Source organism: Vipera ursinii, assembly GCF_947247035.1.
Source record: "Vipera ursinii genome assembly, chromosome: 1".
In the NCBI taxonomy this organism is placed as follows: Eukaryota; Metazoa; Chordata; class Lepidosauria; order Squamata; family Viperidae; genus Vipera; species Vipera ursinii.
The window spans coordinates 320,932,952-320,956,721 of record NC_139512.1 but is presented as its reverse complement, the minus strand read 5'-3'; the positions used below and the strand labels follow the sequence as shown (position 1 = coordinate 320,956,721).

Here is a 23,770-nt window from a genome sequence, read left to right as displayed (position 1 = left end):
CGACGTCACATGACATTGCGCGGCATATCGGAGCTTTTGTCCCATTGCCAGCTATGGGGTGGGCGCAGTTTCCTGCTGACGCGTCGGGCCAGTAGGCAGGCAATTTGACACCCCTGCACTAGATAGTATTGTTTAATTCACAGGACCTGAAGCAAGCCATCTTTTGGAATGCACAGAACAGGCTGACATTATGGAAGACAAGCAGTCTCTCAAATTAACTAGAATTTAAACTATGCATTAATTTGTAATTTAATTATTCATTTATTCTATGCATCTGATAATACTCATTAGGAACAATTAACTAATTAGGGATAAACCTGAATACGTTTCTCCTCTCTAATCACTGTAATTCCTTGTTTCCCTATTCAGTCAATACAAGTCTAATCAAATTAACTGTTCTTATTTTATTTTTCACATATGTTGCAGGCTTTTCTATACTTATTTTGCAGTATTTAGTATTATTTGAAGTATTCCCAAAGCACTAAAACTTTTATCTGAAGGAATGCCAAATATCCAGAAAGAACACATGAAGGGTCAGATGAAAGAATATAGGTACAGATGGAGAATGAAGGTTTAGGTGAAATAATATATGTGCAGATGAGGCCCTGGGGATCAGAAGGATCATATGTAAAGATAGGACCCAGGTGTGGGTGTAATGGACATGAGAGTGAGGAAGATGAATTGTGAGAGAAACATTCACTCTTAGACAATTAAAAAGCTTTTTCTTTCCGCTAAACTAGGAGATTTGCAGTACAAGCTTGCTACCAGTTGACATACCTGATAGCATTGTAAGGAGTTATACAGTGGGGGGGGGAGCCCTGCGAGACAGATTCACCTGTCATAAACCACTTAGCCATGTTATAGGGTACATGAATAGCTCACTTACAAGAAAACCCAAAACCACATAGCTGGAACAGGAAACTAGAAGCTTTGCAAGATTCCTATGACCTGGGGTGGTCAACAGGTGGCATGACATTTAGCTATTTTGCATAATGAGAAAGCTTTAGGAAGGCTGCAATCCAGATAACCAATCAATATTATACAGTCATGCTCGAAATTGTTGGCACCCCAGAAATTTTTCCAGAAAATCAAGTATTTCTCACAGAAAAGTATTGCAGGAACACAGGTTTTGCTATACACAGGTTTATTCCCTTTATGTGTATTGGAACACAACAAAAAAAGGGAGGAAAAAAAGCAAATTGGACATAATGTCAAACAAAACTCCAAAAATGGGCCGGACAAAATTATTGGCACCCTTAACTTAATATTTGGTTGCACACCCTTTGGAAAAAATAACTGAAATCAGTCGCTTCCTATAACCATCAATAAGCTTCTTACACCTCTCACCCGGAATTTTGGACCACTCTTCCTTTGCAAACTGCTCCAGGTCTCTCTTATTGGAAGGACGCCTTTTCCCAACAGCAATTTTAAGATCTCTCCACAGGTGTTCAATGGGATTCAGATCTGGACTCATTGCTGGCCACTTCAGAACTCTCCAGCACTTTCTTGCCATCTATTTCTGGGTGCTTTTTGACGTATGTTTGGGGTCATTGTCCTGCTGGAAGACCCAAGATCTCGGACGCAAACCCAGCTTTCTGACACTGGGCTCTACAGTGAGACCCAAAATCCTTTGGTAATCCTCAGATTTCATGATCCCTTGCACACGTTCAAGGCACCCAGTGCCAGAGGCAGCAAAACAACCCCAAAACATCATTGAACCTCCACCACATTTCACTGTAGGTACTGTGTTCTTTTCTTTGTAGGCCTCATTTTGTTTTCGGTAAACAGTAGAATGATGTACTTTACCAAAAAGCTCTATCTTGGTCTCATCTGTCCACAAGACATTTTCCCAGAAGGATTTTGGCTTACTCAAGTACATTTTGGCAAACTGTAATCTTGCTTTTTTATGTCTCTGTGTCAGCAGTGGGGTCCTCCTGGGTCTCCTGCCATAGTGTTTCATTTCATTTAAATGTCGATGGATAGTTTGCGCTGACACTGATGTTCCCTGAGCCTGCAAGACAGCTTGCATTCCTTTGGAACTTTTTTGGGGCTGCTTATCCACCATCCGGACTACCCTGCGTTGCAACCTTTCATCAATTTTTCTCTTCTGTCCACGACCAGGGAGATTCGCGACAGTGCCATGGGTTGCAAACTTCTTGATAATGTTGCACACTGTGGACAAAGGCAAATCTAGATCTCTGGAGATGGACTTGTAACCTTGAGATTGTTGATATTTGTCCACAATTTTGGTTCTCAAGTCCTCAGACAGTTCTCTTCTCCTCTTTCTGTTGTCCATGCTTAGTGTGGCACACACAGACACACAATGCAAAGACTAAGTGAACTTCTCTCCTTTTTATCTGCTTTCAGGTGTGATTTTTATATTGCCCACACCTGTTACTTGCCCCAGGTGAGTTTAAAGGAGCATCACATGCTTGAAACAATCTTGTTTACCCACAATTTTGAAAGGGTGCCAATAATTTTGTCCGGCCCATTTTGGGAGTTTTGTTTGACATTATGTCCAATTTGCTTTTTTTCCTCCCTTTTTTTGCTGTGTTCCAATACACACAAAGGGAATAAACCTGTGTATAGCAAAACATGTGTTCCTGCAATACTTTTCTGTGAGAAATACTTGATTTTCTGGAAAAATTTCTGGGGTGCCAACAATTTCGAGCATGACTGTATGTTATGTATATAACAGTGAGGGGGGAAAGTAAAGGGGTGTATATATGAATCACCTTTGATTATAAAAACTGCTGTAAAATTGTAATCAGGTCCTTGGTAGCTTTCAAAGCCAAGGCCCTTTATATCTTGTACCAAAATAAAAGTCTTGTTTTGTTTCACACCTTGTGTTTGGTGGTCAATTGGCTTCAACACGAAGCTAAGACCCAGTTTTGGGGACAACACACATACATTCTGCTTTACTCTCCTTTCTTTGATAAAAATTTGATATGCAAAAGTCAACAAAAGTTTCTTCTGATATGGAACTAAGAAAGACTTAACATAGATGAAAATATTGATTGTAAAAAGGCTGGATATATCTGGATACTATTACAGCTAAAATTGGTATCATTTCTTAGTATTAATGTTCTGCTTAAAGTGCTGGATTAGAAGCCATGAGACCTAGTGTTCGCATCCTCCCTTAGGCACAGAAGTCGGCTGAATGCCAGTATCTTTGATTCAGACCCCCTCTCTCAGCCTAAGAGGGCTGTTGTGGGAAAAACAAGAGGAAGCCACTGACTTGCCAAGCTAAGTTGTACAAAACAAAGGTGGGGTAACCTAATAAATAAATTTGATCTGAGATAGTCGAACGGGCCAATACAGAAACTTGACTTTGTCCCTTTTCATACTGCCTTATTTTATTCTGTGTATATATTAAATCCAGTGTGTTGGCAACTGATTCATTTTCCATAAATAATGAAATCTGACTAGAAGCTTTTAGAATTTGAAGCCCCTATAACTGAAAGTACAAGGACTCCTAAACAATTGGCTTCTAGCCTAGCCCTTCTAGTCAAAGTATTACTCTGCATAGTTACTTTATATTTCAGTCTTTAATTGATAATCTAAAAGGGGGGGGGAAGATGGAGCAACAGTGGAAAAATATAAGGTTATATTACATACGAAAAGCATAGTTTAGACTCTAAATCATTACGGATCATTATCAGCCATAAAAAAGGCAGGCAAAATCTCTTCTAAATCACCCTAAGTCAGCAAGCTTAAAATCAGTACTGGATCAGTCCCTCTCTGGAACACAAGGCACCTGCTTACTCTTCCTCTCCATCAACTGGATTTGAGAGATGTCCTTCGAGACTAACTTTCATCAGTCCGAAACTCATCCAGACACGTGGAACTAGAGGTTCCACCTCCAGCTTGTTGGACGAGACAGACTGTAACTGGGAAGGTCAGCCTACGGATTACAACGACTTCTCAAAAGCATTTTCCAGCGCTACCTAAAATCGTCAGACTGAGCGGTTCGCCAGCATGAGCAAGGCGTCTAACTGCAGCGCTAAGAGGAAATAGCGAACTCCGGGAGCGCAATTGCAGCACCCTCGAGTAACCCAACCCTGCTATTATAAGCCCGCCAAGGAGAAGCCGCGAAAGCCCCTCAGTTCAACCTGAGCCCAGGATCCGAACGAGCGCTCGTGTTTTGAAGACCTCCGTCGCCGCCAGCTTTGCATCTTCGCCATGCACCGTGTAGTAGTCGCCGCGCTCGAAGAACCTCACAGTAGTATTCGGTTTGGCAGGCAACGCCAAGACGGCGCGAATAAAACCGCTTTCGGCACCTGAGCCTTCAGGCCAGCATGCCTCCCGTGGAGCAGAAACACAAGCATCTATGGAGGCCGCCATGTTGAAACCACCCGCCACTTTAATGCCGCTAGCAAATAATAATCCTTCTCCCGCCGCCAATCCGGAAGAGCGAGACCTATTTCGGCCACCGTAATAGGCCCGCCCCCATCGCAACGCGTTCTGAGCAAAATAGGCCTTTCGGGACACCGTCTGTGGTATACGATAGTTCGAAGATGTATCGCTGTTGCGAAAAGAGCGGATATGATGTACTGTCCTTTTACACCAGGGGTCTTCAAACTTGGTCCTTTTATGACTTGTGGACTTCAACTCCCAGAATTCCTCAGCTAGGCATGCTGGCTGAGGAATTCTGGGAGTTGAAGTCCACAAGTCATAAAAGGGCCAAGTTTGATGATCCCTGTTTTACACATTTAGTTGAAAAATATGCTCCTCTCCATTTCGTGAAGAAACTTTAAGGGCATTTTTAGAATGTTATGCTAAATATGTATTGTTGTTAGTTGCGAAGTCGTGTCCGAGCCATCGCGACACCATGGACCACGTTCCTCCAAGCCTTCCTGTCCTCTGTATTTGAAATAGTCGCATTGTAATTCTGCAGCCCTTTTTTCAACAGGCTTTCTAATGCTGTGAATCCTAGGAACTCTGATCTGAGCACGTGGACGGAGGCAGTAAAAATCGAAGAGCAGCTAAATCTTATTTCAAACAAATAACGCGTTTACTTGGAAGACAATTCTAGCATTTCAAAGTAAGATCTCACAAGCTGTAACTCATATTTGAAACAACAGCCATTTTCTGCTTTTTTCCCCCTCCAGTATAATCGGCGTTCTTACTCAAGAGATTTTCATTGTTTCATTAGAATTGTTTCAGAGCAACTAAAGTGAACTACCTTTACAGACAATAATAGCCTTCAAAATAACTGTAGATAATATTTGGGAGAAAGTCCAATGTAATTCAGTGGCTCAATACATATATAACTCCAAGCCTTGGTTTGTTTGGATGTTTTAAAAATAAGCCACCTTGTGTTGCTTCATCTATTGCATTAATAATGTAATTTATTGATTTTGGGTTAATAAAATGAGTGAACCAAGGTACTGTTTATAAACCATGCCTTGTGACTTATTAGGTATACAACAGGCAATTGCATATTTATTCCATAAATCATTGTTAAGCAAATATAGTACTGTAATGTTTTAGTATATTATGTGAAATCATTCAGTGGTTAGATTCATACATTATGCTAAACCAAGGGAACTTCTCTAACTTCACTGTTAGAAGATGGAGTGGGGGATGTTTGTGCAGTACTGTGCAGGTGATTACTATCTAGAATAATATTATTTTATCAATATCAAGTGGATTACTGCAACATTTGCTTCATCCAGCTGCTCTTGAAAGCCATCTACACGCTGCAGATCATCCAAAATGCAGTGGGACAGATCATTATAGGTACACCTTATACTTTATTTATTTATTTATTTAATTTATATACCGCCCTTCTCTCAAGAGACTCAGGGCGGTTAACAGGGCAATACATAAAAGACAGATACAAAAGTTAAAATTATTAAAACATGATTAAACAATGCCCATAGTACAAATTTAAAATTAAAGTCATAATAACAAACCCACCCCATCCCATCAGGCCAGGCCCGCTTCCTTAAAGAGATGGGTTTTAAGGTCGCGCCGGAAGGAGCGGAGGTCGGGCGCCATCCGGAGCTCTACCGGAAGATGGTTCCATAAGTCCGGTGCACCCACAGAGAACACTCTCCCCCTGGGGGCCACCAGTCGGCATTCTTTGACAGGCGGCACCCTGAGGAGGCCCTCTCTCTGGGAGCGTACTGGGCGGAGGGAAGTTGACGCCGGCTGCAGGTGCTCCCCAAGGTATTCTGGACCCATGCCATGGAGGGCTTTGTAGGTCATTACCAACACCTTGAACCTCACCCGGAAGACAACTGGCAACCAATGCAGCTCGCGGAGCAAAGGTGTAACACGGGAGTATCGGGAGACCCCCGACACAACTCTCGCGGCTGCATTCTGTGCCAGCTGGAGCCTCCGAGTGGTCTTCAAGGGTAGCCCCATGTAGAGAGCGTTGCAGTAATCAAGACGAGAGGTCACGAGCGCATGAGTGACCGTGCGCAAGGCATCCCGGTCTAGATAGGGCCGCAACTGGCGCACCAGGCGAACCTGGGCGAATGCCCCCCTAGTTACAGCTACAGTATGGTCTTCTAAAGAGAGCTGTGAATCTAGGAGGACTCCCAAGTTGCGAGCCCTATCTACAGGAGGTAATGACTCACCCCCCATAATGAGGGGTGGGATATCCTGAATATCCCGGGATGCCGGTACGCACAGCCACTCCGTCTTGTCGGGGTTGAGACGAAGCCTGTTCCTCCCCATCCAGACCCGGACCGCCTCCAGGCACCGGGACATCACGTCGAGGGCATCACTGGGGTGGTTTGGGGTCGAAATGAAAAGTTGGGTATCATCAGCATACTGATGATACCCAACTCCAAAACCACGAATGATCTCACCCAGCGGTTTCATGTAGATGTTGAACAGAAGGGGCGAGAGGACCGACCCCTGAGGGACTCCACAAGCGAGAGGCCTCGCGGTCGACCTCTGCCCCCCCGTCAACACCGACTGCGAACGTCCCAGGAGATAGGAGGAGAACCACTGAAGAACTGTGCCTCCCACTCCCAATCCCCTGAGACGCCGCAGCAAGATACCATGGTCGATGGTATCGAAAGCCGCTGAGAGGTCTAATAGGACTAGAACAGAGGAGTATCCTCTGTCCCGAGCCCTCCAGAGATCATTCACCAGCGCGACCAATGCCGTCTCCGTGCTGTACCCAGGCCTGAAGCCCGATTGGTACGGGTCTAGATAATCCGCTTCATCCAGGACCAGAGGGAGCTGATGCGCCACCACACTCTCAACAACCTTCGCAAGGAAGCGAAGGTTGGAGACCGGACGAAAGTTATTCAAAACAGCCGGATCCAAGGTAGGCTTCTTGAGGAGAGGTCTCACCACCGCCTCCTTCAAGGCGGCGGGAAAACTGCCCTCACTCAAAGAAGCAGCTATAACCGCCTGGAACCAGCTTCGTGTCCCCTCCCGGGCTGCATAAACCAGCCAGGAAGGGCACGGGTCCAATAAACATGTGGTGGAGCTCAGCCTCCCCATGATCCTGTCCACTTCCTCCGGAGTCACAGGATCGAACTCCTCCCAGATGACATCGACAAGATCACTCGTGTCCTGATCGTCCGATACTGCCCAGTCGGAGTCCAAACCGGTCCGAATCCGAGCGATTTTGTCCGACAGATGTTGACTAAATTCCTCGGCACGCCCCTGCAAGGGATCCTCACTGACCTCCTGGTTGAGGAGGGAGCGGGTCACCCTAAACAGGGCGGCCGGGCGATTATCTGCGGACGCGATGAGGGCAGCGAAATAGTTAGATCTCGCTACCCTCATCGCAGCGAGATAAGACCTAATATGGTTCTTAGTCGCAATCGGTCGGATTCAGATCGGGTGGACCTCCAGACGCTCTCTAGGCCCCGTCTCCGACGCTTCATCTCCTGGAGCTCCGCAGAAAACCATGGAGCCCATTGGGATCTGAGCCGGGTCAGGGGCCGCAAGGGTACAACTCGGTCAAGTGCCTCCGTGGCCGTCCTTTCCCAGGCCTCCACTAAGGCATCCACTTAGGTAAGCTCTGTGAGCTTCATTAGCTCCCAATATACTTCCTAGAGGACCCCAAGTTGTCATCTATAAAGTTCTCCATAGCATGAAGCTGGGTTATTTGTAGAACCACCTCCCCAGTTGTTTTTACCCATGCCACTATGTCCTGCAAAAACTTCAGATTCCCCAATTAGAGAATGTCATGTAGAAAGGATGCTTTTTTTGCCACACCCTTTGGAGCATATCCTCCAGGACTAAATCCTGACTCTTCTGACCTTTTGTAAAATGTTGAAGACTGGGATGTGTTTCATTGGTTTGGGATCTAGGAATTTAGATCATTGACAGGTTTTCAATGATTATTTTTTCCAGGTTTATTCTTGTGACCACTGTAATTTTTTCCTCTTTGTTAGTATTGGTTTTATGAGTGTTGTTCAAAGCTGTATTTGCAAGATAGGCAGATATATAAATTGATTTAATAATAAATTGTCAACAATTTATTATTGGATCACATTATTAGAGCCATCTTGATTTGAACTCCGTATGCTCTCTACATGGGACTGCCCTTAAAGTGCACCCGGAGGCTTCAGCTGGTGCAAAATGCGGCCGCGCGGGTGCTTATGGGAGTATCTTGATACTCCCATGTTACACCTCTCCTGCGCGAGCTGCATTGGCTTCGGTTGCCCTCCAGGTGCGATTCAAGGTGCTGGTAATTACATTTAAAGCCCTACATAGCTTAGGCCCAGGGTACTTGTGAGACCACCTGCTGCAAATGTCAATCTCCCATCGCCCAGTTCGCTCCCAAAGAGTCGGCCTCTTCAGGGTTCCATTGGCCAGGCAATGCCGGCTGGTGACCCCCAGGGGGAAAGCCTTCTCTGTGGGCGCGCCAACCCTCTGGAATGAACTGCCTCCGGAGCTGCAGACGGCCCCTGACCTTCAATCCTTCCGCTGTGACCTGAAGACATGGTTGTTCCAAAAAGTGGGCCTGGACTGACCATGGTTTTTAATTTGGTTTTTATTGTTAAATTGTCCCATATTTCCTATATTCATTGTTTAATTCTTTTTTAATTTTTTATTTTATGTTTCTTAATTTTTATTGTTGTGAGCCACCAAGTCCTTAGGGAGAAGGGTGGCATATAAATTTAATAAATCCTAATCCTAATCCTAGAGGAGCATATTAGAGGATGTAAATTTGGCAATAGTTTGTCCTATCACTTATGATTCGTTTAGATATGGACAGGATGTATGAGAGATGCATCTGCTACTGGCTCCCTAAAGATGGAACTGTCCTCAGCATTAAGAGAAGTGATCAAGATGTATACCCTTCTCTCTATCTGTGTGTGTGAGAGAGAGAGACAGTCAGATTTTGACTCATGGCAATTGCATGGAATAGTCTGCAATTTTCTTGGCAAAATTCTTCATAAGTTTACCATTGCTTCCTTCCTAGGGTTGAGAGAGTAACTGGTCCAAGGCCATGCAACTGATTTTGTGCCTAATGCAGGACCAGAACTCAGAGTCTCCCAGTTATGAGCCTAGTGCCTTAGCCATTACACCAAACTACCTAAAGGGATAATAAAACTTATATTGATACCTTCTTTTGATTCAGGAGATTTTGTATAATTGAAGGCCAGTCTCAAATATTCCATTACTTAGAGAAGTAACTTTGCAGTGCCAAATTCATCTAACATATCCTTTTTTACCCATTTCAGTCAGATTCTTGGTTGATATATAGTATTAAACTGCCTTGATACTTTTAGCAGATGGCCTTTGCCAGAAACTGATGAGACACAAGTGTGGCCCTGGTATTTTCCTGCATTTCTTGGCAGCTTTCAATAAATACCATCAACCATGATATCCTTTGGACTGCTCCCTAAGTTGGTCCTTAGGAAAAATGTTTTATAATGGCTCTAATGTTTCCTGCCAGGCTATACCCAAAAGGCGATGCTGAGGAACTTTTGTTCTACATAAAGACTGTTGATCTATAACACGGGTGTCAAACTCGCTGTGACATGTATCATCGCAACTTTTTTTGCATTGCGGAAGCGGGTGGGCGTGGCCTTTGTATGATGCAACTGGCCCATGGGCCAGCAGTTTGACACCCCTGATCTATAATGTCCCACATGCTTCCATTTTGTCTCCTGTGCTGCTTACCATCTATAAAAATGTATGGGAAAGTCTTTCAACACTATGAACTAAGAAACTCTCAATATGCTAATACCCCACCCTTTTATTCCTTACTATCCAGTGGTAACAATCAGTACCCTAGCCTAGAGCTTTACCACTGCTATGTAAAGCAAACTGAATCCCAACTCCAATCCCAGTTTTTTATATACCAGCAGCACTTTCATTTTTCCTCAGTATGATTTCAGCTTGATCTCTCTCATCCAGTCTATGTTAATAAAAATAAGTAGTGTGCACTCGGAGGAGCCATATATTAACAGTAATCTGAGTACTTTGAACTCTGCAGCACACGCCCTCTGACATATGGCTTCTATATCATGGAAAGAATAATATTCTTATAGTTTAATAATTAACAAACAATGCTGTAGTTGCAGCTTTTGCCAACCCTATAATATGCTGTTGCAAAACTTTATACTTGCCTAGATTCTTGTCTATTGAGCTACAAAAAGAGAAGGGGCAAAACCACTTTCCATATAGGCTGGCAAATAAAGCAGGAGACTACCATTTCTCTTTCTGCTGCATCGTTAGAGCTTCCCCGGCATGTGGCACTTCTTGCAGGGTGGTTATTTTTTCACTCTGCAGTGCATGCTTCCTATGTGTTGAGCACTTCATGAGGTAGCACTTTGCGCTAATGCCATTGGAGCTTCCTGAGCATTTGGGCAGAAAGGCACTCTTGCTTGGTAACGGGAGCAAGACGACAGGAAAGCTCAGCTATGGCAACAAGGGTTGTGGAGCACAGCAAGCCCAAAAGTCATGGGGGAGGGATAGGTGGGGAGCTGCAATGCTCCTGCCATCATAAGTGCAGATGAGTTGCAAAATGCCTAATTTTGATCATGTGGCCATGATGTTGCTGCAATGGCTGTAACTATGGGCACAGATCATAAGTCCATTCAATTTTGTCAAACAGTTGTAAATCGCAGACTCCATATTTGGAAGCATCTCATGTAAGCAAATCTTAATACCAAGAAAGAACTGGTAAGGACCCCTTACGAGAACGGGCCGAGGAATTTAGTAAATATCTGGTGGACAAAATTGCTCCGATTCGGGCTGGTCTGGACTCTAACTGGGCAGTATCTGACGAGAGGAAAACGATGAGTTTGGCCGAGAACATTTGGGAAGAGTTTGATCCTGTGACTCCGGATGAAGTGGACAGGATCATGGGGAAATTAAGTGCCGCCACGTGTTTGTTGGACCCGTGTCCCTCATGGCTGGTCTATGCATCTCGGGAGGTTACACGAGGCTGGCTCCTAGCAGTTATCAATGCCTCACTGAGTGAAGGGTACTTCCCTGCCGCCTTGAAAGAGACGGTAGTAAGGCCCCTCCTTAAGAAACCTGCATTGGATTCAGCTATTTTAAACAACTTTCGTCCTGTCTCCAACCTTCGCTTTCTTGCGAAAGTCGTTGAGAGCGTGGTGGCACGGCAGCTCCCTTTGGTCCTGGAGGAAACTGAGTATCTGGATCCGTACCAATTGGGTTTCAGGCCCGGGTATAGCATGGAGACGGCATTGGTCGCGCTGATGAATGATCTCTGGCGGGCCCGAGATAGGGGTTACTCCTCTGTCCTGGTCCTATTAGATCTCTCAGCGGCTTTTGATACCATCGACCACGGTATCTTGCTGCGTCGTCTTGAGGGGTTGGGAGTGGGAGGCACCGTTCTACGATGGTTCTCCTACCTCTCGGGCCGTTCGCAGACGGTGTTGGCAGGGGGGCAGAGGTCAACCCCTAGGCCCCTTAGTTGTGGGGCGCCTCAGGGATTGGTGCTCTCGCCCCTCCTGTTCAACATCTATATGAAGCCGCTGGGAGAGATCATCCGTGGCTTCGGGGTGAAGTATCATCAATATGCTGATGATACCCAGCTTTTCATCTCCACCCCGAACCAACCCAGTGATGCCCTCGATGTGATGTCCCGTTGCCTGGAAGTGGTACAAATTTGGATGGGAAAGAACAGGCTCCGACTCAACCCGGCCAAGACTGAGTGGCTTTACGTACCAACATCTCGTTTAGTCCAAGAGGTTCCATCTTTGATTATAGGAGAGATGCTACCTCCCATTGATAGAGCACGCAACCTGGGCGTCCTCCTGGATTCACGACTCAGTTTTGAAGATCATATTGGAGTCGTAGCTAGGGGGGCATTTGCCCAGATTCGCCTGGTACACCAGTTGCGCCCCTTTCTGGGCCGAGATGCCCTACATACAGTCACCCACGCACTCGTTACCTCCCGTATAGACTACTGCAATGCTCTCTACATGGGGCTGCCCTTGAAAACCACCCGGAAGCTTCAACTGGTGCAGAATGCAGCTGCATGGGTAGTGATGGGAGCACCCCGATACTCCCATATTACACCCCTCCTGCGTGAGCTGCATTGGCTACTGGTTGCCCTCCAGGTGAGATTTAAGGTGCTGGTACTTACCTTTAAAGCCCTACATGGCTTAGGCCCAGGATACTTGCAGGACCATCTGCTGCCAGGAACGAATTCCCATCACCCAGTACGCTCACACAGAGAAGGCCTCCTCAGGGTACCGTCGGCTAGACAATGTCGGCTTGCGACCCCCAGGGGAAGAGCCTTCTCTGTGGGAGCGCCAGCCCTGTGGAACCAGCTCCCCCCTGAGCTTCGGATGACCCAAGATCTCCAGTCCTTTCACCGCGGCCTCAAAACACTCCTTTTCCATCTGGCTGACCTGGACTGACAGGGATTTTAATTATGTTTACAATTTTAACACTAATCTTTAATTTATTTTAATTTTTAATTTTAATTTACTGTACAGAGACCTTTAATTTTTGTTGTTGTTAGCCGCCCTGAGTCCCTCGGGAGATAGGGCGGGATATAAGTCCCAGTAATAAATAAATAAATAAAATATACATTTCAAACTTTATTAAAATTCACTGTGTGTAAAAAATGATTAAATGTGAATATATACAAACATACACTCTTGTATTCAAGAGAGTTACCTGGTAGCCTAGACATAACAATTATCAGATACTTCAACAAACTTTAAGTCATCCAAAAGGACATTACTAAGTTACATCAGAAATAGTGACAAAAGAATGCCACTAATCTGGTTAGGCTAATTATAACATTTAATAGAATCTTTAAAAGCTTCAAAATGCAGTAATATGCCAGTTTAGTAGAAAGATTGCTTAAAGATTCAGACAATTTTTTTTAAAGTAGCAGTCCATGATATTCTGTCAATTTTTTTTATTTACCACAGTCTTCCTTTCATTTCATGTTAAAGATGTTACGAGTTTAGTTGTCTGTGCATTTCATTCATTTCCTTTACCTGAAGACAAAAAAAGTTATTTCTTAATGGGTTGCCTTTTTAATAATTTCTACCAGTACAAAGAATACTAATCTGTCTGAGGTGAACAATTTTTTCCTATGCCACAATTGTGCAAACAAATACGAATACATACTACCTTCAATTTTACATTATTAAGTATAGGTAATTTAACCATGTTTGCAAAACCAGTCTGAATAAAAAACACAGATTTTAAGACTGCTACAGTAACTGTTCCACTACAGAATTCTCTCTCACAGTTTGCTTTTCACTACAAAAAAGCTATTTCACAAGTTAATCATATTAAACATTCTCCCAACATTAAAAAAATGAATATAGTTGTTATACAGTTGCCCGTGAGCTTATACAGCAATGAAACCCTGGATGTTTATGTGAATTGGATCATTCTTACCAAAATATTCTTAACTATTAAAGCTAGTTTATATCTTTACAGTAGTCCACAACTTATGCCCATTCATTCAGCAACTGTTTGAAATTACAACAGTGCAAATCAAAGGGACCTATGACCCATGAGTAAGGTTATAGCTGTTGCAGTACCCCTGTAGTCACATGATTGAGATCTGCATGCTTGGCAATCTGTTTGCACTTACAACAGGTTGCAAAGCACTCTGCGATCAGGCAATTGTCATATGCAATCTTTCCTGGCAGCTCCCCTAGAAAGTCAATTGGGAAGCCTGCAGGAAAAGTTGCAAGTTATTGCCATATGCCAAGAAGCCTCCCTCTAGTCTCTGAAGGCTGGCTAAAAAAGTTCCATGCCAAAATCCAAGCAGTATTTTCAGTCCTAAAATAGAGAAGCATATCTGTCCACATGGGGGCTGAAAATCCACCTCCATGTTAAAATTCAAGCGGTATTTTCAACCAGAAAGCAGACTCAGTGGCTGAAAATCTTGCATGGATTTCAGCATGGATTTGCAGTGCTTGAGTAGAAAGGCAAGTCTCTGCTCAGGCACCAAAAATCCAAGCAAGACTCTCCCCCAACATGCATGCAGCCTGCATTGGGCCCATTAGGACCTCCTCCACCTCCTTGAAGCACCCTGCGCTCTTTATCTGGAACCCTGTCCAGTTAACAACCGGCAAGATCACTTAACTACCACAACTGGGAGTGCGGGAATGTCAGTCACTGTGTGAACAACTGAGATTCCAGGGGTCTTAAGAACTACTTGTAATAAAATATATATAACACTTGTATCATAGTTTAAAAAATTAAAAAGATTACTATCTAAATAGTTACCTCAGCTTTTTCATACTTGCCCGTCTTTCTTTGAGTAAATATCTACATGGAGAAAACAAAACAGCTCAGGTATTTTTCTATTGCAACACATTCAAGAATCAATTTAACAGAACATAGATACAATATCCAGAAACTATTGATGCCAATTATCCATATGATGTATCGCATAGTCACCTATAAAACCATTCCATGTTACTGATGAAATGTGCAGTCTTTGGCTCATCTATTTGGACTATTACAGATTAATACTACATGAGGCAGGTTTTCACTTAAAGCCTCTGCTAACTTTAAAGAGTGGGAACAGAACTAAATTTTTGGAGGGTTACTGCACTACTAATCAGTGTAGGCTAAGAAATAAGTCATTTGGTGATTTCTAGATGTTCTGAACTCTCACTGAGGTGGTTTAAATGTTTCCTAGATAAATTGTTAGTTTCAGCAGTAAGGAATAATTTTACAAAATACTGAGGACATCAGATTCCCTGAACCTTCTGTGGGCAGTTTTGAACCAAAGAGATCAATTGTAATATAAAAATTATTAAAATAATAATATACAAAAATATAACAAGGCTAAAATAACATTACACATTGCATAATACATCATCCACCCCAATATTATAAAGAATCATGTCATATGAAACAAGAATATTTTTTGCTGGTTGGCACTTTTAAGTAGCTGTCCAAGTCCAGTGAACAGCTCCTATAGTTTTAGCTTCTGTGGCAAGAATAAATGTGATACCACTAACATAAAGAGAAGCGCCTTAAGAGTCAGAATTGGTAGTTAAAAATTTATAAAACTTAGTATATATTTAACTTACATCTTTATTTGTCCAGACTGGCTATTACTTTCAAACATTACTACCCCATAAGAATGCCTTACAGGTAGTCCACAACTTACAACCATTCATTTAGTGGCTGTTCAAAGTTACAACAGCACAGAAAAAAGTGACTTATGACCACTTTTCACACCTGCGACCATTGCAGCATCCCCATGGTCATGTGATCAAAATTTGGATGCTTGGCAGCTGGTTCATATTTATGACAATTACAGTGTCCCAAGGTCATGGGATCACTTTTTGTGACCTTTTAACAAGCAAAAGGACTGCCCCCGACCTCCGTTCATTCCGCCGGGACCTGAAGACCTGGCTCTTCGAGCTCTCTGGCCCAGGCTGAGAATTTTTTTAATTTTTAATTTTAACTGGGTTTTTATTTTTTCTCAGGGTTTCATTTAATCTTTTTTAATTTGTTTTAACTTTTGTATTGATTTTCTTTTAAATATCCTGTAAACCGCCCTGAGTCCTTCGGGAAAGGGCGGTATATAAATCTAAATAAATGTTACTAACTAAACTGGTGATTCATTTAACTGTGGCAAAAAATAAATAGGGAAAACCTCACTTAACAAGTATCGCTTACCAACAGAAATTCTGAACTCAGTTGTGGTCACAAGTTGAGGACTACCTGTATTTTAGATATAATAAATGATGTCTGATAACCAATATGCTTATCAAGTTTTTTCCACCATCTATAGTTTTTTCCAATATCTATAGAGGTGAAGAAGTTGATGGCTCACCTGAGGGTTTTGATATTCAGTTTTACAGAGTCTTAAGTAGTTATTGTATTTCTTTTGTTAATAATCTTCTATTTTAACAATACAGCATTTATTGTTTATCATGGACTGGTTGAATTGTAATGGATCAGGGGAGAAATGGAAAGTTCAAGAGTTGTCTAAAATAATAGGCTTTATGTTTATCTACTCTAGGATACTTTTTATTTGAACATCAGAATTAAGATCTTCTAAATAAGAAAAACATACCAGTACAAGAATACCAGCAACTATTGCCAGAACTACAACCACAATTACAGCAATAACTCCAGGTGTCAAACGTTTCATTGTAAACTCTGGTTGTTTGTCATCAACATAATATATTACTGTGTTCTCAAATTGAAGAGGTTTTCCTGCAACATTGATTCCAAATCCATCATTAATGATTGGATCATCTTTGACCTGAAAGAGCAGGAACATGAATGATTCAATTATTCCTTTGAAATACAAACTATTGAAATACAGCATAAATTCATACCATTAATTCCACTTTCCTTTCCTTTAAAAGCTCCACATACTTACATCTTTCTCAAAATAATATGCCACATCAGCTATATCCACATCAGTATTTCCTTTTTCTGAAACATTTTGTTTGAGATTGATAATCATTAAAGGCTCTTCATGCTGAAAGAAAAAATACTTTCACTTAAAAAAAATCACACATCAAGTTTAATCATAATTTTTGTTTTATTTCTTAATTAACCCGGCTTTTAAAAATAAATAATTCAAAATTTGAATTAACAAAATATTTTAGATGAGGTCTTGATGTAATACAATTACATATCTAAAACTGACATTACACTTTCAATCAGGGTTGATTCTAAACCTTCAAAAGTAAAATATATATGCCCCCATGAAAGATAACCCAAAGTAATATTTCCATGAAAGCATCCAGTAACTGTTATACATACCAAAAAACTTATGTGCTTTTCATTCAAAAGATAACGGTCCTTAAAGATTTTTCCAATGGTACTGGGAATTAAGGAAACAAATAAAAACCTCTGAAAGATCTTTATGAAACAATTTAGTACTGAAACCCCTATCAATCCCTCCATCACTTTCCCCCTATGAAATCTAGCTGGATGGCAGTTTTGAGCAACTTGCTGGTTGATTATTTTATACTTCAATACATGAGCTATGGTTTAGTAAACCTGAATGTTAATAAAATTAGCCTAAGAAGTCCATTTTGCTCATGTTTTGCCTATTTCTTTGCAAGGTTAGGTAAGTGAGTCAGGAAAAAGATATATAATATCTGAACCCAGCTTGTTCTATGATTTATTACACACACAAAGTTTGAATAATGAAAGACAGACACCAATTTATTTTTATGATCTCTTATTTGTTCTGGTGTAAGACATCACAATCTCGTATTAGGAATCATGCACAGTACATTGTGCCATTTTCTTTTCAACTATATTGTGAAAATCATTTCGTCTACTAAATTCTTCACTTAAGTAGGCAGTGATAATTACCAAGACATACCTTTCAATGGAAGCTTTGTCTGGGTGTGTATTTCCGTCACGATATTTTGTTTCTATAATAATCCAGCTAAAAATAAAACATGAAACATTATGCTCAATTATTCTGAATATTAATCACAAACTTAACAAATAGGACACTCAATTTGTGTATTTCTAATTTTTTAGACTCAATTTGTTACGGCAGTATAAACTATTAAAATGTTACTGAAGTTTTAACCTTAAAAGTAGAATGGTACAACATACAGTTCTCAAAATAAATTCAATTTTATATCAGGAGGTTTACCTTGTCCTTACTACTTCTTGGCATGTAATGTTTTGATCACCCTTATCAGTTCTTCGCACTCCAGCACTGTTCACACACCAGCAAGTTTTTGTTCCATTGCATTGTTTAGGTTTGAAGTTGCCCTTTGCATCACATTCTGGATCATATATGCCATCATTGTCTATATATGCATATTCTGGTCTTTTTCTTCTACCTGATTTTAAGCCACTCACTTCTGCTTTCATCAACAGGCATTTTGAAGTCACTAAAAGGTAGTAAAAACAGTAAAAAGTAACTGGATTATTTTAACTTAAATACAATATTTTTGTCAGAAAGCAATGGAAATAGAATGGAAGGCGTTCAGTTCTTATACTTACATGTCTGACAGTTCACTGTGGTATTAAATCCAAATGATTTACAGTGGCAGGCACCATTAATAAGAGAACAATTTGTTGTCCGTTTGTTCTTCTCACATAGACATCCTTCTGTAATATTCAAACCAAATGATTACAAAATAGCCCTTTGTATTCTGCACCAAATAGATAACTGTCTCCATTTTTTTGTAGTAGATATCTGCGAAATCATCCTACTTCAGGAAAGTTTCCTTTGCTAACAGACAATTCAAATTAATGACAGTTTGGAATTCTGACTCTGTAATAGCCAATACCACATACCATATCTGAAATTTTCTCTATGTTGCAACTCCATAAAGATTCTTGAGTAGGCTTTAAAGCAAAGGATGTATCTACTTACTGATACTCTAGATAACATTTTTATGTAAGATGTTCATCATTATAGCTTTCAATAATAAACTCAGAGGGAAAAGCCCCAAAATATTAATTTTGATAGTTTCAGTTAAAAACATAATTCCAGTTCGAATTATAGGTCCCAGGAATTGCCAAAGCTGCTACTTCTAACGTTTATTATGTAGACCTCCTCTTCTGAAGAATATTATCTCTTAGTTCAGAACCTGTAATATATGGTTCTGCAAAAATAAACTAGTAGTACAGTATAGGTCCGTGGTGGCGAAACTGTGGCACACAGAGCCCTCTCTGTGGACATGCACGCCCTTGCCCCAGTGTTCGGCCTGCAGCTGGGTTTTATAAAACCTTTTCGCTTTAGACCTCCGCTGTGTGCAAAAAAAAAAGGTTCAATCAATCAATTTCAACTACTACTGGGGGAAAAAAAGATCTCGCAAAGTTGGAATTGATTGAACTTTTTAGTCCTTCCCAGTCTGCCATTACCACCACAGCCACACCCACCCAATGGACCACACCCACCCAGTGGGCCACGCCTACTTGGCACCCGACAATACATAAGCGGGTTTTGGGTTGCAGTTTGGGCACTCAGTCTCTAAAAGGTTTGCCATCACTGGTATAGATGAACCTTCTTCTCAAATCCCAAAGGTGCTTTTTTCACGAGGCAACTGGACATTTTCTTTGAAGATGTTTTGCTTCTTATCCAAGAAGCTTCTTCAGCTCTTCTTCAGAGCTGAAGAAGCCTCTTGGATAAGAAGCGAAATGTCTTTAAAGAAAAACAAGAAAGTCCAGTTGCCTTGTGAAAAAGCATCTTTGGGATAACTATGACCTGGATGACTGAGAATCTCCATAGACTCCTCAATGTACCATACCCTTTTTCCATTAAAGTAGTACTAAAAAAAACTCCAGTTGAAAATTCCCACGTTATCTCCACCCAGTTCAGTGAAAAAAATTATTTGGGAAGCAACAGCAGTCTATTTTAGTGTTTAACAGACATTAGCAGTCTTACTTCCTTTTAATCAGCTGTAGAAAATTACATTTTTTTTCTTTTTATTTTGATTTCTATACCGCCCTTCTCCCTAGGGACTCAGGGCGGTTCACAGGGCATATATAAATAACAATACAAAAGTTAAAAGGAAATTAAACCAGTGCCCAGTTAAAAAAAAACAACAATAATAAAGTACTAAAAATCAATTTAAAAACCCATATTCCCCCATCAGGCCAGACCAGCTAATTCAAATAAGTGGGTCTTCAACCCGCAACGGAAGGATCGGAGGTCTGATGCCATCTGGAGCTCAACCGGCAGTTGGTTCCATAATGCCGGAGCGCCCAGAGAAGGCCCTCCCCCTGGGGGCCACCAGTCGACATTCCCTGACCGGAGGCACCCTGAGGAGGCCCTCTCTGTGGGCACGTACTGGGCGGAGGGAAGTTGACGCCGGCAGCAGGTGGTCCCCGAGGTAACCCGGACCCATGCCATGTAAGGACTTAAAGATCATGACCAGGACCTTGAACCTCACCCGGAAGACAACTGGTAGCCAATGCAGCTCACGGAGCAAAGGTGTAACATGGGAGTACCGGGAAACTCCCAGGACAACTCTCGCGGCCGCATTCTGTACCAGTTGGAGCCTCCGAGTGGTCTTCAAGGGAAGCCCCATGTAGAGAGCATTACAGTAGTCAAGGCGAGAGGTCACGAGCATCCCGGTCCAGATAGGGCCGCAACTGGCGCACCAGGCGAACCTGGGCGAAAGCCCCCCTAGTCACGGCCACTATATGATCTTCCAGAGTAAGCCGTGAATCTAGGAGGACTCCCAAGTTGTGAGCCCTATCCACGGGGGGGTAAAAGCTCACCCCCCATAGAAAGAGATGGAACATTTTGAATGTCCCGGGATGCCGGAATGTACAGCCACTCAGTCTTGTCAGGGTTGAGTTGAAGTCTGTTCCTCCCCATCCAGACCCGAACCGCCTCCAGGCAACGGGACATCACAGCGAGGGCATCACTGGGGTGGTTTGGGGTCGAAAAGAAAAGTTGGGTATCATCGGCGTATTGATGATATCCAACTCCAAAACCACGAATGATCTCACCCAGCGGTTTCATGTAGATGTTGAACAGGAGAGGCGAGAGAACCGACCCCTGAGGAACTCCACAAACGAGAGACCTAGGGGCTGATCTCTGCCCCCCTGCCAACACCGACTGCGAGCGTCCCAGGAGATAGGAGAAGAACCACTGAAGAACTGTGCCTCCCACTCCCAATCCCCTGAGACGCCGCAGCAAGATACCATGGTTGATGGTATCGAAAGCCGCCGAGAGGTCTAATAGGACTAGGACAGAAGAATATCCCCTATCCCGAGCCCTCCAGAGATCATTCACCAGAGCGACCAATGCCGTCTCCGTGCTGTACCCGGGCCTGAAACCCGATTGGTAGGGGTCCAAATAATCCGCTTCATCCAGGACCAGAGGGAGCTGATGCGCCACCACACTCTCAACAACCTTCGCAAGAAAGCGAAGGTTGGAGACTGGACGAAAGTTGTTCAATACAGCTGGGTCCAAGGCAGGCTTCTTGAGGAGAGGTCTCACCACCGCCTCCTTCAAGACGGTGGGGAAATAACCCTCACTCAGAGAAGCAGATATAACCGCCTGGAGCCAGCCTCGTGTCCTCTCCCTAGCTGCATAAACCAGCCAGGAAGGGCACGGGTCCAATAAACATGTGGTGGAGCTCAGCCTCCCATAATCCTGTCCACTTCATCAGGGGTCACAGAATCAAACTCTTCCCAGATAACATTGACAAGACCGCCCGTGTCCTGATCACCAGACTCTGCCCAGCTGGAGTCCAAACCGGTCCGAATCCGAGCGATTTTATTCAACAGATGTTGACTAAATTCCTCGGCACGACCCTGCAAGGGATCCTCCCTCACCTCCTGATTAAGAAGTGAGCGAGTCACCCTAAACAGGGCGGCCGGACATATATGAAACCAAAATTATCCTGTTACAATGTGGCAAGAACTTGAGTATGCTGGAATGAAAATTTTTAAAAATCCCAAAATAGAGGGGGTGGGGAAGCAATGGTTGTTTCTACATGAACGCTTCGTCATAAGAAAAGATAAAGATGTCATGTTCTACTTGACTATTTATAACTATATAGTCACAACCATGGTTTCTCAACTATGCAAAAAATGCTTTCTTCTGGGAGATTTTGTGACTTCACAATTGAGCCTCTAACCCTGGTATTCTCTGATTATCTAAGCATTAACCACACAATCCAACTTTGCTTCCAGTATTGACAAGGTTAGGCAGGACTGAAATCTACTTTTCAGTCATTTATATACTTAAGATATTTTTTTACTCTCACCCAAGCATGCCCTGAAAACATCCTTATTCTGCCTTCATATTGTCCCCAAACCCTGAATGGAACAGCGTTGTCAGCTGTATTTCACCTTTTATTCTGACACTAAGGGCAGACTCAAGTTGTTTAAAAGCTTCTAGATTTGTCATCTATTACCTTGGAGAGAAGTCAGGTGACTCCAGCAGCTTAAAACAGACACAAACGATCAAAAATGGGGACAGCAAACTTTATACCAGCATAGCTTTGTACCAACTCAAGATGAATGGCTAGAATTTCAACATTAAAATAGGGAAACACCCTAAGAAAACTTTAAAAGAGCTCAGATAATGCAAAACTATTATATTCAAGGCTTTACAAATCATAAAATACAGAAGCTTCCATTTTAACCGGGAAATACTGTAAGATGGAGTTGCTACTGATCTACGTCTACTATTATTGGTACACGGGCACTTTGTCCACTCACATTGATTTAAGAAAATCTACCTGGATTTAGTTTAACAAAAAATTAAACCCGTTAAGAGTTCTGCCAGTCTTTTTATGTGAGTGAACCCATAAAGGAAGTTTATAGTTAAGTTTATTAAGAAGTTAATTTCTTCAGACGATTCTAAAACAAATCCAGTTTTGAAATTATTTAGGACAAAGTTTCTATCCCTTGGAGAAAAGTGTTAGGGAAAGTTTCATGCTGAAGAAAAAAGTCTGGGAACTCCAAATCGGCCTCCCCTCTAGGGACGGCTGGAGCTACCCAAACGCCATGGCTCTGCAGGGCGTTGGCTCCACGCGTTCGCCTCCAACTCTCCGGGAGTTGCTACTTCCAGAGCCAGCCTGCTTCCAACTGGCTCCAGCCCGACCCATAAGTCGCGGCCAAGAAAGCCCAGCCGCCGCTCTTCGTGTCCACCAACATGAAAGCAATCTTGCCCCCCCTCCCCGCTTCTTCCACGTGAAGGCCGGGAATCATGACGAGGTGCCATTTTGTGTTCCTCTTCCCCAAGGCGCTGCCCCGCGCGCACGAAAACCCAGGAGCTGAAAGAGGAAAGTCCGGGAATACAAACCTTCTTCGCTCCACACTGTAGCAGCGAGCGCCAACAGCGCTCCCAGAAGGAAAGCCGCCCTAGAAGGAAATCCCATCGTCCGCGATTTAAGAAAGCAGGTAGAACAAGGCAAACGCAAACAGGTGCGGGCGACGCTCCGGTCTCTTGTGTCTTCGCTTCCCCCTTTTCTCTCAAGCTGTTCAACAAGTTCCGCAGGAAAACCGAGCTCCTTTCAGCCAGCCGCGCCCGCCTCCTCGGGTTACACCTGGTTCCCCCCCATACACGTACACCTCAGCACCTGCGTCGCTCCTATTCCCTCGATTTCCGCTTCTCCAAAGGTGAACCCGTGGATCTCGTTGGCTCCGAGCTGTTATAACTCACAACGCCGCCTGCACGAAACTGGGAGCGGCCGACGGGCGGGGTTTGTGCAGTAAAGCGGCGAGGACTCACCTGCGCGCCCGACTAGCCATATATAGACTTTTCCGGGTGAAATACGTTGCGGGAAGAAGGTGGTATAATGGAGGAGTGTTTCGAGGGCAGTGTGAGGCAACCATAGGCGAGGCGATTTGAATATTTTAAAACGCCTTGTCGATAGTTGGGGAGATCCATGAATTCATTGTGGTTTTCTTGACTTTC

The 23,770-nt window shown here is 43.0% G+C and overlaps 2 protein-coding genes across 2 annotated transcripts in view; both read right to left on the bottom strand.

The window, feature by feature from the left end:
- MSH2 (mutS homolog 2) overlaps nucleotides 1-4,349 on the bottom strand; it is a 90,082-nt gene extending 85,733 nt beyond the window's left edge. The window contains exon 1 of the mRNA XM_083350464.1: nucleotides 4,113-4,349. Within this exon, the coding sequence (XP_083206590.1) occupies nucleotides 4,113-4,344 (232 nt within the window). The 5' untranslated portion in view covers nucleotides 4,345-4,349. The remainder of the gene's footprint in view (nucleotides 1-4,112) is intronic.
- Nucleotides 4,350-12,997: 8,648 nt separating this feature from the next.
- On the bottom strand, nucleotides 12,998-23,479 carry EPCAM (epithelial cell adhesion molecule). The gene is made up of 9 exons (XM_083352845.1): nucleotides 23,156-23,479; nucleotides 18,385-18,492; nucleotides 18,029-18,272; nucleotides 17,747-17,812; nucleotides 17,176-17,236; nucleotides 16,787-16,888; nucleotides 16,475-16,666; nucleotides 14,665-14,706; nucleotides 12,998-13,415 (listed from the first exon to the last, which is right to left on the bottom strand). The coding sequence occupies exons 1-9, from the start codon at nucleotides 23,229-23,231 to the stop codon at nucleotides 13,374-13,376; spliced, it is 933 nt and encodes a 310-aa protein (XP_083208971.1). The 5' UTR covers nucleotides 23,232-23,479; the 3' UTR covers nucleotides 12,998-13,373.
- Between the last annotated feature and the right edge of the window lie 291 nt (nucleotides 23,480-23,770).

Coding starts and splice junctions, on each gene's coding strand:
- EPCAM (XM_083352845.1), bottom strand. CDS start 23,231: ATGGGATTTCCTTCTAGGGCGGCTTTCCTTCTGGGAGCGCTGTTGGCG. Junction 16,667..16,786: donor CATATTATTTTGAGAAAGAT/GTAAGTATGTGG, acceptor CTGCTCTTTCAG/GTCAAAGATGATCCAATCAT. Junction 14,707..16,474: donor TTGCTGGTATTCTTGTACTG/GTATGTTTTTCT, acceptor TTCTCCATGTAG/ATATTTACTCAAAGAAAGAC.